We start from the raw sequence: 20,179 nt of genomic DNA on the forward strand, positions 1-20,179 counted from the left end.
CTCTGTAGCAAAGTCCAGGTACCAAAACATCCCCAGAAGTACACTGCACAGCACACTGACTAGCAAAAAAAACAACAAAAAAAAAGAAAATGATTGCTTGACATGAAGCTATCTCAGTCGACTGAGGGGCCTCCACCTGATGATTTGAATCTCAGACTGTGAGGGGGGCAGCCCTAAAATATTCACTTCAAATATTTATTTTCAACTCATACTTGTTATTTTCCACTGTCAAATTCTTCACTGCAAATTCTATGTTGGCTTGGCACTTCTGCAAACTAGACAGCACGGAGAGAGTGAATTCTGTATTTGGAAAAATGCTGTTTAAGACTTTTCACTGAAGACTGTGCAAAAATGAATTCACAGTAATCTGGTGTGCTGCCTGCAGACTGCAGAGTTCCCAGCTTTGATTAAACATTTGACGGGGGACTTCTGCTCTACAGATCCAGATTTCTTCACCATGTTCACCTGGGAAGTGTCACACTCAATGAGAGACAAACCACAAATGAGAGAAAGGAAGTGATACAAATTAAGGGGATCTGTCACAGTGTTTTTTTTTCCCTGCTCCACCATGAACTCTTGCTCGCTGGGCAGTTTAACTGAGAACAACATGGCGGTCAAACACAGATTTTCTCTGTTCCTGGACCTGTCTCTTCCAGCGCTGCTGGGCATGCTCCACTTTGTTCAGCATGTTGGGTCGAGAGTGAGAACGGGACAGGACGTTGTGAGCGTTGGCAAAAGGCTGCTGGTCCTGGAAACACAGAGTTGGAGGAAACGTGATCAGTCCAAACGGTATGATGCAGGTCAGGCCTATTCAGTGGCAGCCCGCGAGCCACATCCAGCACAGAGGTAACTGTGAGTGGTCCAGCATACATGACATACCAATGTAACAATATAAAAATACAAAAAAATATGAACTACACGAAGTGTGTAGCTAATGAGGGAGGCCTCTTGCTTCGTTTTAATTTCTGTGTAGTTTCACCTGCGCAGAACACATCAGGCAGGATGTAAAGACCTGTACAGTGACAACACTAACCAAATCTTTTTTTCTAATGTTTTCTCATTTGACGCTGTTAGAACAATTCCTGTGGTTTTTACCATTTTCTTCCCCCTTTAATGTTTTTTCGGGGGAGTTCTGAGGGTTCAAGGACAGAGGCATGTCGTATGTTGTAAAGTCCTCTGAGGATAATTGTGATTTGAGACATTGGACTTTAAAGATCAAATTGACATTGAATTGAAAATGTTATTTGTACAGCCGTCTGGCTGTTGCATGCTTTGTGACTGGGCTACAATGCACTTGAGTAATCTGTAAAGCACTTTGGCTCACTTTTGGGTATGAAATGTGCTATATAAATAAATTAGCCTTGCTTAGTAGCTTTTCAAAACATCTGGACTGCATTCAGATCGTAAACTAGAATTATTGCCACACGGTTATGCTTGTGCGCATCGGTCACTTTGCACATACGGTTTACATCCATGTCTGTAAAACATGAATGCTTCCCACAAATCCCTCTTTTAAGAACAAATTAGACATACTTTTTTTTTTATTATAAATTCCCTATTCTGCGTCTCCATTCTTTTTTTGCACTTTTTATACTTTTAATTTAATTTGCCAAAGATTTCTTTTAGTTAGTTACATTTTATTTTACTTAAAGCACTGGGTTTTCTTTATTTTATGTCTCTGTGAAGGGTTTTGTAACTTGTTTTGAGTGCTATAAAAATAAGTTGGTTATTTTTTTTAAATGAAAACATAATAAAAGTAAAAGCAAGAAAAATGTCGATGATCTCAGCCACAGCTGAAAAACTGTGTCGAGGAAAATAAACCAACATTATCAGCTGGGCAGCCTCGCTGTATCAAAGACTGACTAAACATTACCAGCCCACCACTTCCTCTATAATTTATGTAGCAGCAGTTCTACACTTATTCTGGTTTCGCTTTCAAATCTCTCCGCGTTGTTTTGATCCCGCTGACAGTTTGGGGACAAGTTACAGTGCTGCTACAAATAGTCTCAACATTGGGTCAATTAGATAATTGTAATGTCAATTCAAGCTTTCTCTAACAGTGGCAATTTCCCTTTTCTGTAGCTGAGCCAAAAATACAGTAAAAGCAAAGTAAATTACACATCTCACATTATTTCCCATCAAACAGCAAACTAGAAAGTTAGCAGTAACAGCATAATCCCAGATCATTGCCATTTCGTTGTGTTAACCTAATTTCTTAATTTTAATTTCATTTTTAATGCTTTTATGCATTTTTAAGTTTCTGTATGAACATAGGAACAGAATAGGAAAATAAAGAAAAAGAAAGCACAGGTACAATTCATAATGCATATCACAGGGCTCAAGCAAAAAAATAAGAAAAATAGTTAAAAAGCCTTGACATAACAACCCCAATTTTATCTTCCTTCTCCTTCTTAAGTCTAGAGTGACAGTCATTTTCACCTGTCATTATGGACATTCGACAGTCATTTTTGACATTTTCAATTAAATGATACATGCACACACACACACACACACACACACACACACACACACACACACACACAGGTGTTCACATTCTTAATAAATAAATTACCATACTTTCCATTTTAACAAAATTTGAACATACTATAAACATACACTGATCAAAATGTTTCAAGCTGGCTGTGTGAAACATTTTGGTTCTTACTACTGTTTAGTCAGATTTTTGCAGGGAAAGCTTTTTTTTTGGAGAAACCTCTCATGTAACACTTCCTCTTGCTTGAACTCTGCCAGTGAAAACACAGCAGAGTGCTCTGCAAGTCAGCTGCAGCTCCCCCTCTCCCCTCAGGCAAAGGCAGTTTGTTTTGTCATATCTAAAATATCTTAATAACTAAAATCACCGTGTCACACTGGAGGGGACCAAATTGATTTAATGCTTTTTGAATGCACTTTCAGCATTTGTATGGTGCTTAGCAAGGAGTGAAAATGACAACAATATCAGCAGCTAGATGACTGTTAGAGATTTAGGATATGAAACTGTTCTTTAATGCAGCGCAATTTTAAGATTAGATTACGCTAAATCCCCTGTACTTCAAAGTGGTCAGTAATTTGTTTTCTCTTCTGCTCTCTTCGATACGGCAGTGGGAACTGGCACATCGTACATCCATTGTAATTCGATGTTTTCTGAGAAACAGTTTGGTGCTTTTATGCTGCAGCTGCAATAAAGTTCATCATCACAGATGCTACAGTGGGACAACAGAGTGAGCAGTATTTGATGTTCCAACAAATTTAAGAAACTACCTACTTAGAAGTTCAATTTTAAGAAGCTAAGTTAACTTCTGATTCAGTTTAATCAAGACTTTTGATACATGACACAAAAGTTGCTACTTACCCTGTCTTTGGTCTTTGTCACGCCCTCGTAAATAACCAGTTTCTCCAGAAAGAAATCTGGCTTCATTAACACAGCCTCTTTTAATTTGACACTGATGAAGAAACCTGTTCTCTCATTTTAACCCTTTGAAACCTGGACTGACATCAGTTTTCTTGTGCTGTGTTCAGATGCCTTTTACAAGCTATTTAACTGTTTGAAACCAGAGCAGATTGGTTTGACTTCATTCAACAACATGGCTAAAAAAGGCAATGAGCACATTGGTCAGACATGTGCCGAAAATTTGCACAAAATTAGTAAAAAATGACCAAAAACCCCTAAAAATTAGTTTTAAAAAAGAGGGGAGGATTATTAGAAAACTATCTTAGAAATACGGTGAAAGTCCAGCAATTTCTGCAGTTTCTTGTTTGTTTGTTTTTTGAGTTTTTTTGCTTATTATTTTCAAGTAATTAACTTGTTTTTAACTTTTTTTTTTTTTTTTACTAATTTTTGGGCCATGTCTTGCCCCCCACCCCCATGTTTTTAAAAAAAATCAAACCAATGTGCTCAGGTTTCAAAAGGTTAAAACCTGGTCTCTCATGTGAAAAGAAAAGGGTTGAAGCTGCCGGCATCGTGCACTACTGTGACAGTTTCTCTGTTGCAGCTCTTTGCCTGGGATTGTGGACACTAATGGATCTTATAAAGAGTGAGGAGGCACTTCAAAAACTATAAACCACTCCCTGTGTGGGGAGCAGGTTTTTCCACACAGTGCTGCCTGCAGGATCTGCTCAGGTTGGACCGTCTGCTGTAGCACTCTGCTTAAATAAACTCTACTCAGATTTGATATTTAGATGTTTCCTTCACCTAAAGGTTTAAATTTTAGAAATTATGTTTTGTATTTTATGTGTAATTTGGATGTCTGAGACTCATAAGAATGAATCCCACATGACATTTTGGGCAAAGGGAGACAACTGACACATAAATGAAATTCTCACTACTTGAAAGACTTTAGAGTGACTCGTTTTATGAGCAGATGGGTGGAGCAGTATCATAATTACCATCATACAAAAACTCAATGTGATTTCTAACTGTGAGTGAAGAGGAACACATACCCCAACATCGTCATCACTCTGGATGAGCTGCGAGTGTCCAAACAGACGCCTCTTCAGTATGGGCTCCAGCAGAGTCAGGTAGACCATGTAGAGAAGCAGCAGGCCCAAAATGGAGAGGTACAATATGATGGTGACCTAAATAGACAAAGTGATTACAGATTAGTTTGTTTTCCTTCAACACACATAGGACCCAAACATAGAAAACACAGTAAATTAAGTGTCACTGAGTGCTGAAACAATTAGTCAACTAATCACAGAGTCGACACACAATTCAACAGCTTTTTTAATAATCTATTATTGATTTGAAGCAGTGATTCTAAAGCTTTTTACACCGCGTACCACCTCACAAAACAGTGGTTCTCCACTGTTGGGTCCTGGTCCTAAAGTGGGTCGCAGGTCCATTCTGAATGGACCGCAAGTGACTCGTGTCAGGAATGTAAAAAACACACTTTAGTTTGATGTATAGTGGATTTCTGCTACAGAGCTTTTATTTTGAAGCGTAGTTTCTGTTTATTCTTGCGATATGTTATATTTAATTTTAGAGGTTGACCAATATGGTCTTTCAGGGCCAATACCGATTATTAGCAGTTAATGAGACTGATAACTGATGTTTGGAACTGATATATATTTACAATAAAAATGCTAATCTTTCTGTCAAAATTTAAAATTTTAATTTGGAATACCACAAATTCCAACATAAAACTTTGTTTAAATGGCTTTAGCAAATGTTTATCAGAACTGAAAATTTCAACATCATATACAGGAAGTTCCTAGCAACATTTTTTATAAAGTAATAAATGAACAAATGAAAATAGCTCCCTGAGGTTTACAGAGTAGAAGTTCCTCCCATGCTGACCAATAGATTATTAAATAACTAATATAATTATTAGGTGCAGCCTGATAGTGTAATAAGTGACAAAAATTAAAAATAATTGGTACCTTAATGGTCTCTGAGCTCCTCTCTTCATATTTACACTCGCAGCGTAAACAGTAGGCCTCCACATCTTTTCCATCAACCGGCATGGGCTCAACTACATGGAGACAGTTACTGAAAGACAAGGAAATAACATTAACAAAGCAGTACAGTAGTTAGAAGGAAATGGGACAGCTGATGTATTTCAGAGAAGTGCAGTGACACATCACTTCACATACCAGTCTTTGAGAGAGACATTTTGATTATAAATGTGTCCCTTGACGTCTCTGTACGGAGGACAGATGCATTTACAACGGATGTCTACAGAATTCTGTAACAGATAGATAACATGTATTCAATTTTTTGATGTTATTTTCCTCTTCTCGCATACCTGCACATTTCACTGGTAACACAAATGCAGAACATTTACATAACACATAATTCATGCATGCATGATTGTTTAAGTCTGGCTCAGTTAAGTTAATATACACGTTTTTCCCACAGATAAAAACAAGTCTACACAAATTCAAATGTAAGACTTTTTTAAATCACTTTTGAGGCCTGATACTTAATATTTATAAAACTGATTATGACCTGATAAGGACCTGCAGACATCCTGGATATACTCAACTAACAACCTTTGTTTTGATATGTCACCATGTTGTACCACAGTATAGTCTTGATGTTGTGTGTAGCTTTAGCTGCACAGTGCATACAGTGGCCTGTTTTACTAATATCACTGTAAATGTGACACTTCACATTATTATAATACACAACTATTGATCATAACATTGATTAACCGAGTGATTGACGAGCAGCTGAAGGTGGTGATAGCTGTTAGCTTCCCTGCATTAGTGCGTGATATACTCAGCTCTGTGAATTAGCGACACAGAGCTAAAACTAACGCGGTCTTATACAACAGACCTGCAATAACTCCTGCCTATAATGTTCAGTTAATATTGGAAATGTAGCTACATGTAGCTCTGACAACACCTGCGACGTATATGAATGCTAACAAAAACGTCATAAACACAAAATATAATGGATTAATGTATCTACTCTTACGCTAAGCTAGCTTTCAAGCCTCGAGAGACAAATGATCGTTTGAAGAGAAGAGATTTAATCAGCCATCATCACCATTTTCTCTCAGGCGCTAAGCTAACCGAGCTAGCATTAGCCTTACCTTCGCTGTCGCTTGGTCTAAAATCACAAAACAAGCCAAACAGAAAACCTGTAGGAGAAACACAGACTTCATCTTTAGAGTCTGTCACAGATTCCCAGGTGACTGTCGTTAAACTGTTTCCAGAAACAACGCCAACAGTGTAAACAACACCCTAACAAGTGACGACTTTAGCCATCAAGCTAACTTAGGGATAAACACCTTCAGCTTCCAAGCAGCTGACTTGTAGTTTCCGGTTTTCAGGAAATGGCGCTCGGTTATGAAAATAAGGACTTCTCGGCGGGCGGTGATTTGAAACGTATTTGCTCCCGGGGTTGTCTTGACATAATCTTTTCGTTTTGTAATAATTTTACTTGTGTCAGAAAGTCTTTACTGAACAATTAAATCGGTCACGTTTGATAATCCGGAGATAACTACTAAAAACCCATACAAGCTACACTACACTCCGCCTCTGCTGGTGACCAAGTGAAATTAAAACAAACGCACCTCTCGCGTCGACATTATTGCAGTCACATCACCAGACTTTGGGTTAAATGCGTAGACTGTGTGCGGATAAATGCTGCACAAATAACAAGCTTTCTAGATAATACACAGCGTTATATATGTTAAAGCTGAATATTGATTATTTAACTTTCAAGATATTACACGGTGTTAGAAATGTTAAAGCTGAATACTGATTATTTAACTGTATTTAAAAGAGAGTATTTCTCACTTTTGTTTCCATTGTATATACACCAGAATGTTTTGGATTAATGCTGCCAACTTTCTAAAAAAAAAAAAAATAATAATTAAAAATAAAACAAATAGTTAAAATAAATATGTTTGAGGTAATGCTAGTCAAGTTAAGATTGAAAACAGAAAATAAAAATATATATCATACAACTTTTTTTGTTGTTGAAAAATATTATATATTAGATATTCATGAGAAAAAATGGTTGGAAACTGAACCAATGTTACTGCACTTCATGAATAAATTTAAACAATATTGCACCATCTTATCTAGTTTAAAGAATGAAAAAGATATTTACATTTACATAATTAAACAATTAGGCCTATAATATGATGCATATAACACAAACTCTGGCATTATAAAATGTTTTTGTTTTTTTATTTGTTAGTTTTGTCACTGTCTTATTACATTACCTTTTTTGTCTAAAAAAGCTTGATACAACATGCTACACCAAACCAATGCAGGGCCACATAAAATAAATGTATTAAAATAGTTTCTGAATATCTGAATATCTTCACTAAACATATCAACTAAATAGACAGAGTGGAGTATTATGTTTCTGTCTAAATATTTTGTTGCTAATGAGTATATTTAAAGGGAAATGCAAACTGTACATATTCTTCCTCTTACCTGTAGTTGTATTTATCAATTTAGACTGTTTTAGTATATTGTTTGTGTGTGTGTGTGTGTGTGTGTGCATGTGAAATGCAGGTTAAACAACTAAAATATTCTATTTTGTCACATGAGTAATATATAACATAAATGTGTGGAAAGGGAACAAAAATGCCAAATAAGTTTCCTATCTTTATTTACAGCATATTAGATGTACAAAACCATAAAAATATACATACAAGTGTGCCATCTAAGACAGGTGAATAGCTCAATTCTATTTTACAGGACTTTCAATATTGTTTTATGTACTCTGAACAGTTGTCTTTGGTCGCTAGTTAAAGATACAAAATATATTGATGCATACTGGTGTCATTAGCACTCATTCACACTTTGTAGCATCAAATACACGGGCCACCAGCAATAACGACGATGCTATACTGCCAAAAATGTACGTAGTTGCTACAATACATTAGCATTTCACCCTAAAACTTTTTACATCATATACAAAACATTCATCAGAATAATTGCTTTTGTGGTTCCACTACTTCTTCAGTAGTGCTAATGTTCCCGAGAAAACATTTGTGCTATATTTGTTTCTGACATTTTGCAGTATTTCTGTCAATGAAGCTCTACCTGTGAACTATGTTATTAAAACTAGATACACACTCTATATACAGCATCACTGACATTAAGCATACATCTGTTTAACGTTTCATCATGATGCTATTTGAAAATGTCTCATAATGTTGAGATGTATAGCACTGAATCCTGAGATGGTTATCATTTTATCACTGATCATTTCTCACACTTAAAGCTCCAGTTAAAAGTCCACTTGCTTGGCTGATCTGCTTTCTCTTCAGGATCAGTTTTATCGTTCTAGTGTCTCTCCATGTGAAAACAGACATCTACAGAGTAATCTCAATGTGGATAAAACAGATACTGTGGACAGTATCAAATCTACGTTTTTCATGAAATATCCAGAGACTGCTCACACTAAGGGCGAAGGAATCGCAGGACTTTGGAGCGCAGGAAGCGGATGAAGGATTTAGGGAACATTTCTCTTGATTCCTGTGCTGTGTAGTTGAAGAAGTTCTGTGGGTGAGCCAGTACGTCGAACAACGCCCTCATGAGTTTCTTGTCCTGTTGAGAAAATGTGTTGTGTTAATGGGGAGCAAAAACGTGAAAGAGCAGCAGCCTGTTGTTCCACAAAAATCCAAAAGAGGGCAGCACTGAATCTATAATACATACAGAAATAATAACCCAAGGGACAAGTGGAGGATGGCACTAATCTGAATAATCAATGATATCAACAACTCAGATAGGGCAATTGCAATGTCACTGGTAAAATTACTGCCCTCGGTTCTCTGTCTGCTCTAATCAAGGCATAAAATGTCCAAAAATATTTAAATATCATCTCAGACTGCAGCAGAAACCACATAACTCATCTTTTTCTTTATTAAATACAAAAATTATCATTATTTTTACCTTCCCTTTGTAAATTGTTTGTTTCTGTCTATTCGTTGTAAATTTTCGCAGTAGATTTGGTTGGCATGTCATGTCACATTTCTGACTAACTCTGGTCCAAAGTTATAATAGACAACACAAAGAGAGCTCATCGCTAAACATTTCTACTTACATACCAGTGGTGGGGGGAAGTATCAAGATCCTTTACTTGAGTAAAGTATTAAAGCAAAAATATAAAAATAATCTGTTGCTCCTACAAGCTTTGCATTAAAAAAGATACTTAAGTGAAATTATGTAAGTACAATCAGGAAAATGTATCAAAGTACTAAAAGTAGAAGTACACAATACACATTTAAATATAATTAGAATTTTTTTTGTTTTTTGTATTTTTGTTTAGGGCTGTGAGCTGGAATCGAACCCATTGCCACTGCAGCAAGGACACTGCCTTCATATATGGGGTGTCAGCTTTATCCACTAAGCCACCGGACGCCCCTAAAAAAAATATTTTAATAATTCAATGTGATTAAAAGGAAAATTAAGAGGAAAAGCGTCAAGTCCTAAAATTTATGAAGCTGGGACCATGACAAGTTTTGGCCTGAAAAATTACTTAAATGATGATCAAAATGATCTATCAATCAATCAATATTCATTGTTTCAGCCAAACTTGTATAATTTCATGGTTCATGTGCAAAATTGTTTTTTAAAGAAACCAGTGACTAAAGTTATTAAATAGTTGTAGTAGATAGTATTTTCTCTAGCTGTAGTGGAATAAAAGTTGAAAGTGGCATTAGATTAAAATACTCACATTAAGTAAAAGTACCTCAAATTTGTATTTAAGTTCATGTACTTGTACTCAAGTAAATGTACTAGTAAATTCATTTAGTTACATTTAACCATGGTTACATGCCTTGAGGATTTCCTGGTGATTCTCTGAGGCGTATAATCTTCCATCTCTGACGATGTCCTCTATAAGTTCTTGGTAGTCCTCTGAAACAAAGAAAGTCCATAAATAACTCATTAAAGCAATCGGACACAAATCTGCTTAACACACTGAAGCAGCAGCGTCATCGTTAAAGCACAAAACGTCACATTTCTTCTTACCATCATATGTCACATACGGGACCTGGAAGCCTTTCCCACTGTTTCCCTCGTTGGACCTGAACTGTATCCAGAGCTTCTTGGAGCGAGAGGTGAAGGCGATGGGACGTTCGTAGGTCTGACAAGTCTCGTAAGTCGTCACAGAGTTGGAGAGGGCTGTGAGATGAGGACGAGAGCACACAGGACGACATCTACAGTTAGCTTACAGAAATTATTGTGAGTAGTCTGCTGAAAGTGACACACATTGGGCCTCATGCAGCAACATTCTGTTAAATTTCTCTTATATTTTCTCTTAATTTTCACTCACAACAAGTCCTCATACATACAGTTTATATGAGAAGCTGAGACCATGAAATGTTTTTGTTAGTTTATGCATGAAAATTCACTGACAGTTATAAATATTGTTGCCAATTCATTTTCTAATTAATCGACTGATTGTTTCAGCTGCAAATGTGTATTTTCATATTTTTGGTTTGTGCACAAAAATCTTAATTTGTCAAATAGTAGTGGAGTAAAAAGTGCAATATTTCCCTTTGAAGTGTAGTGGAGTAGAAGTGGAAAGTGGCATGAGATAGAAAAATACTCAAGTAATGGAAAAGTAACCTCAAATATGTACTTAAGTACAGTACTTGAGTAAATAAAGTTAGTTAAGCACTGGTCAGCAGAAGGACGCACAGTATAATATAGTTGTATACCTTTAGTCCTAAAGTTAAATTATACAGTAATTATAATTACTCTAAACCCCATCTAAATTTGATTAAATGATATTCATACATTTTTAAAATGTTCCTCAAATGTAAAACATATTTTTCCTTGTGTTGGACAACAATTTGTGGACTGTTGAAATGAGATGCTTTTCTCTCATCTTGGTTCGAGTGCTCTCGACTACTAGTGATATTTTCTCTTGCATAAGATAAAGCAAAAATAAGAAAACATTGATGAATTCCAGAAATCAGTGGGTACTAATAAAATAAGAACAAATCCTGGATATGAGCAAAAATAAGAGAAAATTCTTTCATATATCGTTTCTTGCATGAGGCCCACTGTTTGTTAAATAATGGTTGACCTCTATGGTTTTGTTGATTAATACACTCAAACACACACACACAGATAAAACTCACAGCTTTTTCTCATGACTAAGTAGTCTCCGCACTCGTCCTCAATAGGCAGGAAGATTTCTGGGACCACGATCAGGATCCTGCGTTTGGGCGGAGGGTTGATGGTCCAGGTGCACTCCACATTAGCTGGGTAATTCCCCGGGTAGTTGGGGGACTCGATGAAACCAGTAAAATCTCCCAGCTCTCCTCCACATTGGCGGTCTGTTAGGTCACACAGATGTGTCAGAAAGGTATTTGTGCAGCATGGTGAAACGTCTGCAGCTGGATTTTATTTCCTATGCGTACTTGCATCAGAAGAATAATAGCATTCAAACATACTTTTGCACTGCATAAAGTTAGTGGAGCCGTCAAAGTCAGTGGTGGTATTTCCCGGACAGGCGACACAGTAGTTCTGCCCAAACTCTCCCTGATACGTGCCCATGGGACAGCGGATGCAGCGGTGAGTGCTGGTGTTGTAGTAATGTCCTGGAGAGCACTGGACTGCAGGAGCCAAGGACAGTGATGGAGGGCTTTTAGTTGATATAAAACACTCAAAATATTCAGTGTCAGGTTAATTATGGGCATTTTTTAAAAATGATTTTACATCACATAAGAAAGATGAATGCTACTCTTAGAAAACGTGTTCACTGGTTCCCAGTATCAAGATTCAGGATTACTTTATTTGTCCCTAGGTATATATGTCTTGGACATGGAGACTGCAACATAATAAATATATAAATAGTGCAGAAACAAAAGTGTTTAGTACAGACGAGTGCAGACATAAAGGGCATTCACATACATGAAAGACTGCCCTGCGTTTTACACCCATTAGGAGGTTGCCAAAGCGTTGCAGGCAGACACAAGGCCGTCTTGACTTAAGAAAATCTCACAGGATAATGGTACAGTGAAGACCTGAACAAAAGCTGTGTTCACAGAGCCTTCATTCTCTGCAAAACAGCTTCATCCTGCATTAGAAATGTAAGCAGTTAAAACCACCAAAGATCTAATAGAACAATGACCGAGTCAGGGAGAAGAAAATACTGAATATGTCAAAAAGGAAGCCTATTAAGCATGTTTTCCTGGTTAAAAACAAATAAATGCATAATACAGAGATTTGTATAAGGAAATCCTAAAATATCAGGAAAACTAATTTCTGATGTAATATTCTTAGAAAATAATCTGCTGAAAATAAATCAAATTTCCCTCATTTTACACAAACTTCCTGCAGTTAATGTGTTCACTGTTTGAATTAATTATACAGTTTAACCCTTGTTTTGTACTGTTATTTTTATGCTTTGAATATACTATGAAATATACTGTGCATTCAGGAACTAGGGGGAATTCTAATTCTAATTAATTATAATTATAACACAACCATTGGAAAGAGTTTAGTGTGCTTATGAATAATAAAAATAAAATAAAATACACAATCAAAAATAAAAATTTAAAAGGGTGTTTATATATATATATATATATATATATATATATATATATATATATATATATATATATGTTTTTTGAATCTGATTTTAATCATCGATTAAAATGTCTGTATGTTTGCATACATCACATAATATATGTGCAAAACAAATATGTCTGCAACACGTTCAACCTTAAAGTTCGACATATGTGTGGGAAAATTAATAATGGAATATATGCACAGAAATTTCACCTTGTATGAGAAACTTTAAATATTTTTGCAGCATGTTTGCACACATGATTTGAAAAATATGTGTGAAACAAACATACAATCTTCATATATGTCCATATATATAAAGTTATATGTCTCAATACTTAAATTCAATAATACATAAATAAATCCATCCACACAGATGTGCAGACAAGACTGCACCCACAGAGGGCAGCAGAGTTCCTGTCAACACTCAACAGAGCTCCACAGACTCAGAAACCACATGATACTGTTGTGATGGCACAAAAAAAAGAGTCAAAACAAAGACAGATGTTTTTCTTTAGTTAATAAGTTTGACAGGTTTACATAAGCCCCACAAGAATCTTCTAATCCCCCCATTTATGTTAAAACACAAGGTCTTAGGTTTTTACTCTGCAACAACAACATAAACGACTTTCTCACCTTTAGTCTCGCACTCCTGAAAGGTAACAGAACCGCTGCGCTTGGTGACCAGGTTCCCTCCACAAGGGAAGCAGGTGGTGCGTCCCACCTCTGGCTGGTACGTTCCCAGTGGACAGGGCAGGCAGGGGATGAAGCCGTCATGAGAGTACTGACCGGGCGAACACTGACCTGAACACACAAAAGCATGCGGTCAAATCAGAATGTGAACTGATAGACACAGAAATGTTTTTGGTCTCTCTTTCTCTTGCAAAACCTTTAAAGCTGCAGTTCAATGTCAAGGCTCAATTTCTATGTTTGATTTTTAAATATAAGAGAGTATACTCTCCCCTTCCATTAAGATAAGATAACGCAAAGCTCAAGCAAATGTTAACGGCATGATATCATGTTTTATCGGCCCAGTGTCACTCCTGGGTGACTAAAACAAACTGGGTGCCAGAGGGAGTTTCGTGTTGTTTAGTCTGACAGACCAGATGGGATCTGGGATTCAGCCACAAAGTGACTCCGATAACAGCGCAGGAGGAAAAACATGGTGGCTCCTCCGGCTATCATTCAGGACTGAAAGAAGCCGAGTTCACCTTTTGAATTCTTACACATCTTCAACATCTAAAGCTCGAGCCTCTTTGACTTTACACAAAGCAGAACATCTGCCGGGGAGAGATCTTTATCGAGGCACCATCACTTCCTGCGTGGCTCATATTCACAAAACAGTTATCTGCATCCTTCTGTGTCTTTAATGCCTTTTCTGGGAGGGGGGGGGGTTCTCTCAGTTTGTTCCAATTTTACATTATATATTTTTCACCTGGCTTTTGTAATTTTTCTGATCTTTTTGTTTAACTGCATGTGCTATTTTTAAGTGCTGCCCAGTTTAAACTATTGTCATTAACAACAGGATGAAATTTTAAAAGCCAAATTTGAAGACGTTTTTTAAAACCTCAAACCATGAAAGAAAGCCTCTCTGTGATCTTTAAAGGAATAGTTAGACATTTTGGGAAATGTGCATATGCCACTCCCATGTTTGTAAATATGAAGCTGTAGCGAGCAGCTGGTTAGCTTTGCATAGTACAAAGACTGGAAACAGCTCGCCAAGATCTGCCTGAAGGTAAAAAACAAAATCCATCTACAGCTCCTAAATCTCACTAATTAACACATTTCTCTAAATGTCAAATCATGTCTTCAGCTACTACCATCAGGTTGCTGCGATAAAGTCCCCTTGGCCAAGAATAACACTTAAAAAACTCCATCATTACAACTTCTATAAACATCTTAAATAAAAGGTAATCATCCATACATCCATATAAACACTACGTCACTTACCACACAATAGTATTTTGTGATTTTACTTTGTCTAAATTATTGTATTAGGTATTTATTATGGGTTTTATTTTTTGTTTGTTTGATTTTTTCGGAAGAAATGCTTTATGTTTATAAGCTGAGTTTGGTATGTTTGGTATGTCTAAGACAATTTTCTGTCACGACAGACAGTTTTCTGAATCCCAAAGGTCCAGTGTGTAGGATTTTATTGGCATCTACCAGTGAGTTTGCAGAACCGAACCATTTCTCATATTCAGGGTGGTGACCAACACAAACACGCAGATGGCCCTATCTAGAGCCAAGTGTTTGATTTGTCCATTCTGGGCTACTGAGGAAACAACATGGCGTACTCTGCTCTAGGACCTGCTCCGAACATAGAAAAACAGCTCATTCTATGGTAACAAAAACACAACTATTTGAATTTTCAGCTGATTATAAACTAATGAACATATATTTATGAATATTATCTAACATCTATGCCAATATTTCCCCCTAAATTCAAGACACTGGACCTTTAATGGACTCATATTTGTAATGCTGTTAATATGATTACAGATGTTCATAGCCAGGTATTGAAAAACTGTGCAGACCCAACATGACTTATCAAAAAGACATCATGACAACTTACAGTGAAGGTTGGTGAACTGTAGATTCGCCCTGATCCCTTATAATGATGCCAGTAATTTTAAATTGTGTTTTAAGAAAAGGACTGAGTTTATAATGTGGGTTTGTGCTGTTTATCTTACAGCTGTGTCTTGATTCATATACGAGTACTTTTAATTTTCAAACATGAAAGTTGCATTTGGATAGGCCTACTTATTATACAAATTAAAGGCCAACCAGTTTATTTTAAAAACTTAAATGCTTGAGCTTCCTCGTAATCTAGTGGTTTAAGACGCACACAGTATCATGCAATGGAAATGTCTCCTGTTGTTGTTGCATGTCTTTCTGTTCTGTTTGCTCTCTGTTCGTGTTAACTGTTTGGTTCTCTGATGTCAAATATTGAATAAAGTAGATGCTTAAAAAGATATTCAGTTTTTTGTAGCTGGATACAACGTCATAATTTGGTCGAACACACTGTTTTGTCTACTCTAAACACAATATCTACTGCCTGTCTGTCCCTGAAAAGGGTTCTTAAGTTTCTTCCATTTTTTTCTCATTAATGCCCTGACACACCAAACCGACAGTTGGTCATAGTTGGGTCATTAGTGAGCATCTGTTGACCTTTTTTTTTCACATGTGTCACGACAAGGGCACTGTTAGAGCAAAATAAACTTGTTATATAAAGTAAGACAATTTTTTTCGCCATTGAGCTCCTTAGCAGAAAAGCTTTAGAATTGTTTATTTTTTGCCATCCTGTCAATCTTCCCTTTTTGTATGACCAATACAGACCACATCTCCTCTCACACAAGTGCAGAATGTACTAGTTGGCTGAAGTCTTTGCAGTTTGTTCAAGTGAAACTTTTTGGCCAAGAAACAGGCAAAATGAGGGGACACAACAGTCAGCCTTTGTCACCACTAGTTCTTACATGCTGGTGTGTCTAGGCCTTAAAAGGATTTTTGGGAAAGTTTTTCTTTACCTGAACCGGGGAGCTAAAGATAAAGACTGTCATATGTTGCCTATAACATGTTAAGGTAGAAAGACTCTTATATATATTTTTTGTTTTTCTTTCTTTAAGTAATGTCACTCAAAGAGATATTATATGTTTGTAACCAATTATGAAATGCTTTTTTTATGGTTTGTTTATGTGCTGAGATATGTATGTTGTTGCTGCCGTTTTAAGACAGTTGTATTGTTTATAATGAAGTGTCTGTTTTTTTTCTTCATATGATGTTTGAATAATTCAAACACTTAATAACTTCAGTGACAGAAAAAGATTGTCATTTTGACCTCCATTAAAAAAAATGGCCTTGACTGTCTTACCTCCACACTCTGACATGTTTCGAGCTCCGACCACCTTGGAGACTTCTCTTCCTTCAGGTCCAGGACAGACCTCACAGGACATCTGTGCCTCCTCATCCTGATACGTCCCAGCCGGACACACCACGCACCTCACCTGATCCCCATCGTAGTAAGTCCCAGCACCGCAGCTCACTAACACACAGGTGGGGAAGGATGCAATAGATTAAAGGTTATTAATTCAATGATTTATATGTAGCAACACTCACACAAACACACACACACACACTCACACACACACACACACACACACACACACACACACATACATGCATCCCTGATTGTACATACAGCAGTTGTTAACTTAGGCCTGCAATGTTTCATCGAGGAGCTGCCAAGCTTGCGGTTGTTTGTCACGTCGCTGAGAGCTGATAGTTTTGTCTTAGTGCAGTGGTGAGTTTGAAAAAACATGTTCTCTAAAAACCCAAACACATATTATCTCGAAAAGAATAATGTGATACGAAACCAAGTCGGGACAAATTTAATTATTCTAGCTGGTGAAATCAAACATTTTCCTCTCAAACTGAACACAAACACTTAAGACACCCAAAACAGACGGATGCGTCTGAACCGTAATTTACATCAATTTAGCAGACAGATCAGTGTCAGGAAGGGAGTTAGACAATGTGAAAAGCAGACATGAAACAACAAATATAGCGCTGTACGCCCCGCGGCTACACATACTCAAACAGTCCTAACCACACTGTAGGTTTACAGCGTAAATACAGCGGTTCAACTGCATGACAAGACCATTAAAGTAAAATAACCCAGACTTCATCAGCTGCCTCTCAAGTGTAATCAAACAGGACTGTGTACATACTTGAAATGCATAAACACACTGAAGAGCATCCTAATCGCATCAAAGGCTGACACCAGTCAATTTATCAATCTGTTGACAGATTTTAGAGTCTAATTTGCAGGCAATGAAAATTACAAATATCTCTGACCTTGACTGAGTTCAGCAAAGTGTACAGACATTAACTTGGGCTTTTAATGTTGCAACTGGTTAAACTAAATAGGGGGGCTTATCCAAAATCACTTCTGTTTTATTTATCAGTCATTTATTTGTTATTTATTAAAGTCAATTACACTATACTTGGTTTTGCCAAGGCATATCATGAGAAGAGCTTATGTGAAGACAGACATACTCTGAGGTAACTACTCACAAACACATCACGCTTAATGATGCATAATTAAAGGGACAGTTCACCACAAGCTGAGTGCCATCTAGTCCCATTATATTCAAGAGAAGGCAGACATCTTTACAGCTGGTATCCTCAACACTCTGCAACTCACACTGAAACAATCCAGACTGAGGTAAGAGGGAAAATATGTATTTTTGATTTTGGAGATGAACTGTCCTTTTATGCATCCACAAACTTTAACACTCAAACTCAATCAGTCACTTACAAACTTCTTAACACGTGTAGGATTAGTAACCAAAACTGCAACCTTTGATAGACCTATAGTCATAACTATGACAAGACACTGTGATTGATTTGTAGCATATACTGTATATCACAACTGAGAAAATATTTATCATGTGAACCATCACGTAGATATTCCATACTTTGTTGTTGAACTCAAACATTGTAAGCAAAGGAGTAGAATCATGTTAGTAATCATATTTTATAAAATTAAGTAAATTATCACAGACAATACTAACTTCACAGGGTCCTCAAAGACATAAAGCTTATATGTAGTCTGTTTACATCAGTTGGTTTGTCATATTATCTGTGTATCATCTGATCTTTCTCACAAAACACTTTAAGACTTAACACTAAAACAAAGTTAACTCATCACTTGTGTTGAATATGGTCTTTTTGCACATATTGCGATAGATTTTCAGATTAAAATCAGAAGAAAGTTATAGCTAATCTAAATAAAAGGTAAAATGATCAAATTAATTTCTTATATAGTCAATTTCAAGATTTAATAACAAAAGTAATGAATGTGGCTTGTAACTGGTAAAAGTGGCAACATTATTATTCCAAATAAAGCAGTATTTCTTACAAATTGTTAGTTCACATCAAAAGTAATAAACCAAAAGACACACACAGACACACAAACACACGCACAAAATGAAGTAAAGGTCTGCATCCTGTTCTTCACATTGGTTTAGATGCACTTTAAGACACTTACACATGCTGTAAACAAATCCGTTGAGACATAAATATGTGTACAAAAACCAAGCGGTTAAAATGCTTTTGCAAACCACACTAATACAGCTGTATGAAGAGCACCGACCCTCTCCGCAGCTGCCTTTGTGCCCCACATCTGACACGTCCTAATACTTTATACGACATGGCTGTGCATCAGGGAGGAACTTTTAATACCACCATAAGCACCCTCGCCTTTTTTAAAAGCAAACACAGAAGCAAAATCAAAGGGAGTATTTCCCTCTTATCTCACTAAAGTGCAAAGACTTGATTAAAGGGACCAAAGCACCGTTTTGCTTTGGTTCCTCCCATTCAGAGTGATGCCTGTAATTAATTTGGGAATTACTGCGTCTGTCTGATGGTCTTAAGAACTTGACTTAAAAACTGAAGCTGATCTCACACACAAGAATAAATCAATTAAATCCCAGGCCTTCCGCACAAAATGCAGCCTCTAAGCTGCCTGTAAGCGGAGAAACCACTATCGCTAAAAGCTCCACACACAAAAGCTTTAGCGTAGAGCCATTATTCGTGGCTCAGCAAATTGTTAGATTTTCCTCTAAAGAAGGAAAATGTAATTCTCTCAAGAGCAGTTCATTTTTTGAAGCCTATTGTTTATTCTGAAAGACCATGAGGAGCCATCATTGCATTGTCCTCTAACAGCTTTTATTTGACAGAGGGAAGCAGTGAGAGAGTGAGAGTGAAAGAGAGAAAAAACCTTGAAGCCTTTCAAATGCAAAGGACGCCTCTATAGAGTCCTCGAATTGATGGCCCCAAAGAGGTTTAAAAGACCTTTCACCTCTATTCAAGTCGCCAGTCTTTGCCTACTTGATGACATAGGAAAACACCACGGTATCACAGTGGTAAGGAGCTGAACCCAATAAAAGGGGTCAGGTTTCTGAATCCCCCCCATTCTGCTCGGCCCAATCGCTGCTTGCGCCCATCAAGCGGAGGCCCAAACAACTGATGCTAATTGATTCCCATGGTGTGGCTGAAGTCAATTCTCTTTAGCAGTTTAGTGGCTGGGGGTCATGCAAAGTGGCCCCAGCTGGGGGGCAGGGGGGACACAGCACTCAAACTGCCAGCTTGAATCAACAGCACTTCCTAAACATCTTCAATGTTAAAACAA

The 20,179-nt window shown here is 37.0% G+C and overlaps 2 protein-coding genes across 7 annotated transcripts in view; both read right to left on the minus strand.

The window, feature by feature from the left end:
- Nucleotides 1-85: 85 nt before the first annotated feature.
- tmem9b (TMEM9 domain family, member B) lies at nt 86-6,743 on the minus strand. The gene is made up of 5 exons (XM_042486998.1): nt 6,534-6,743; nt 5,590-5,681; nt 5,377-5,485; nt 4,438-4,572; nt 86-748 (listed from the first exon to the last, which is right to left on the minus strand). The coding sequence occupies exons 1-5, from the start codon at nt 6,603-6,605 to the stop codon at nt 593-595; spliced, it is 564 nt and encodes a 187-aa protein (XP_042342932.1). The 5' UTR covers nt 6,606-6,743; the 3' UTR covers nt 86-592.
- A 1,324-nt stretch (nt 6,744-8,067) lies between these two features.
- The window catches only part of scube2 (signal peptide, CUB domain, EGF-like 2), a 29,567-nt gene continuing 17,455 nt past the window's right edge, over nt 8,068-20,179 (minus strand). For all 6 annotated transcript variants that reach the window (XM_042485760.1, XM_042485795.1, XM_042485786.1 and 3 more), the window contains 7 exons: nt 16,859-17,029; nt 13,624-13,791; nt 11,871-12,032; nt 11,556-11,753; nt 10,438-10,590; nt 10,244-10,323; nt 8,068-9,012 (listed from right to left, as the gene is read on the minus strand). In XM_042485760.1, the coding sequence (XP_042341694.1) occupies nt 8,866-9,012; nt 10,244-10,323; nt 10,438-10,590; nt 11,556-11,753; nt 11,871-12,032; nt 13,624-13,791; nt 16,859-17,029 (1,079 nt within the window). In that variant the 3' untranslated portion in view covers nt 8,068-8,865. The remainder of the gene's footprint in view (nt 9,013-10,243; nt 10,324-10,437; nt 10,591-11,555; nt 11,754-11,870; nt 12,033-13,623; nt 13,792-16,858; nt 17,030-20,179) is intronic.

Source organism: Plectropomus leopardus, chromosome 1 (assembly GCF_008729295.1).
Source record: "Plectropomus leopardus isolate mb chromosome 1, YSFRI_Pleo_2.0, whole genome shotgun sequence".
Taxonomy (NCBI): Eukaryota; Metazoa; Chordata; class Actinopteri; order Perciformes; family Serranidae; genus Plectropomus; species Plectropomus leopardus.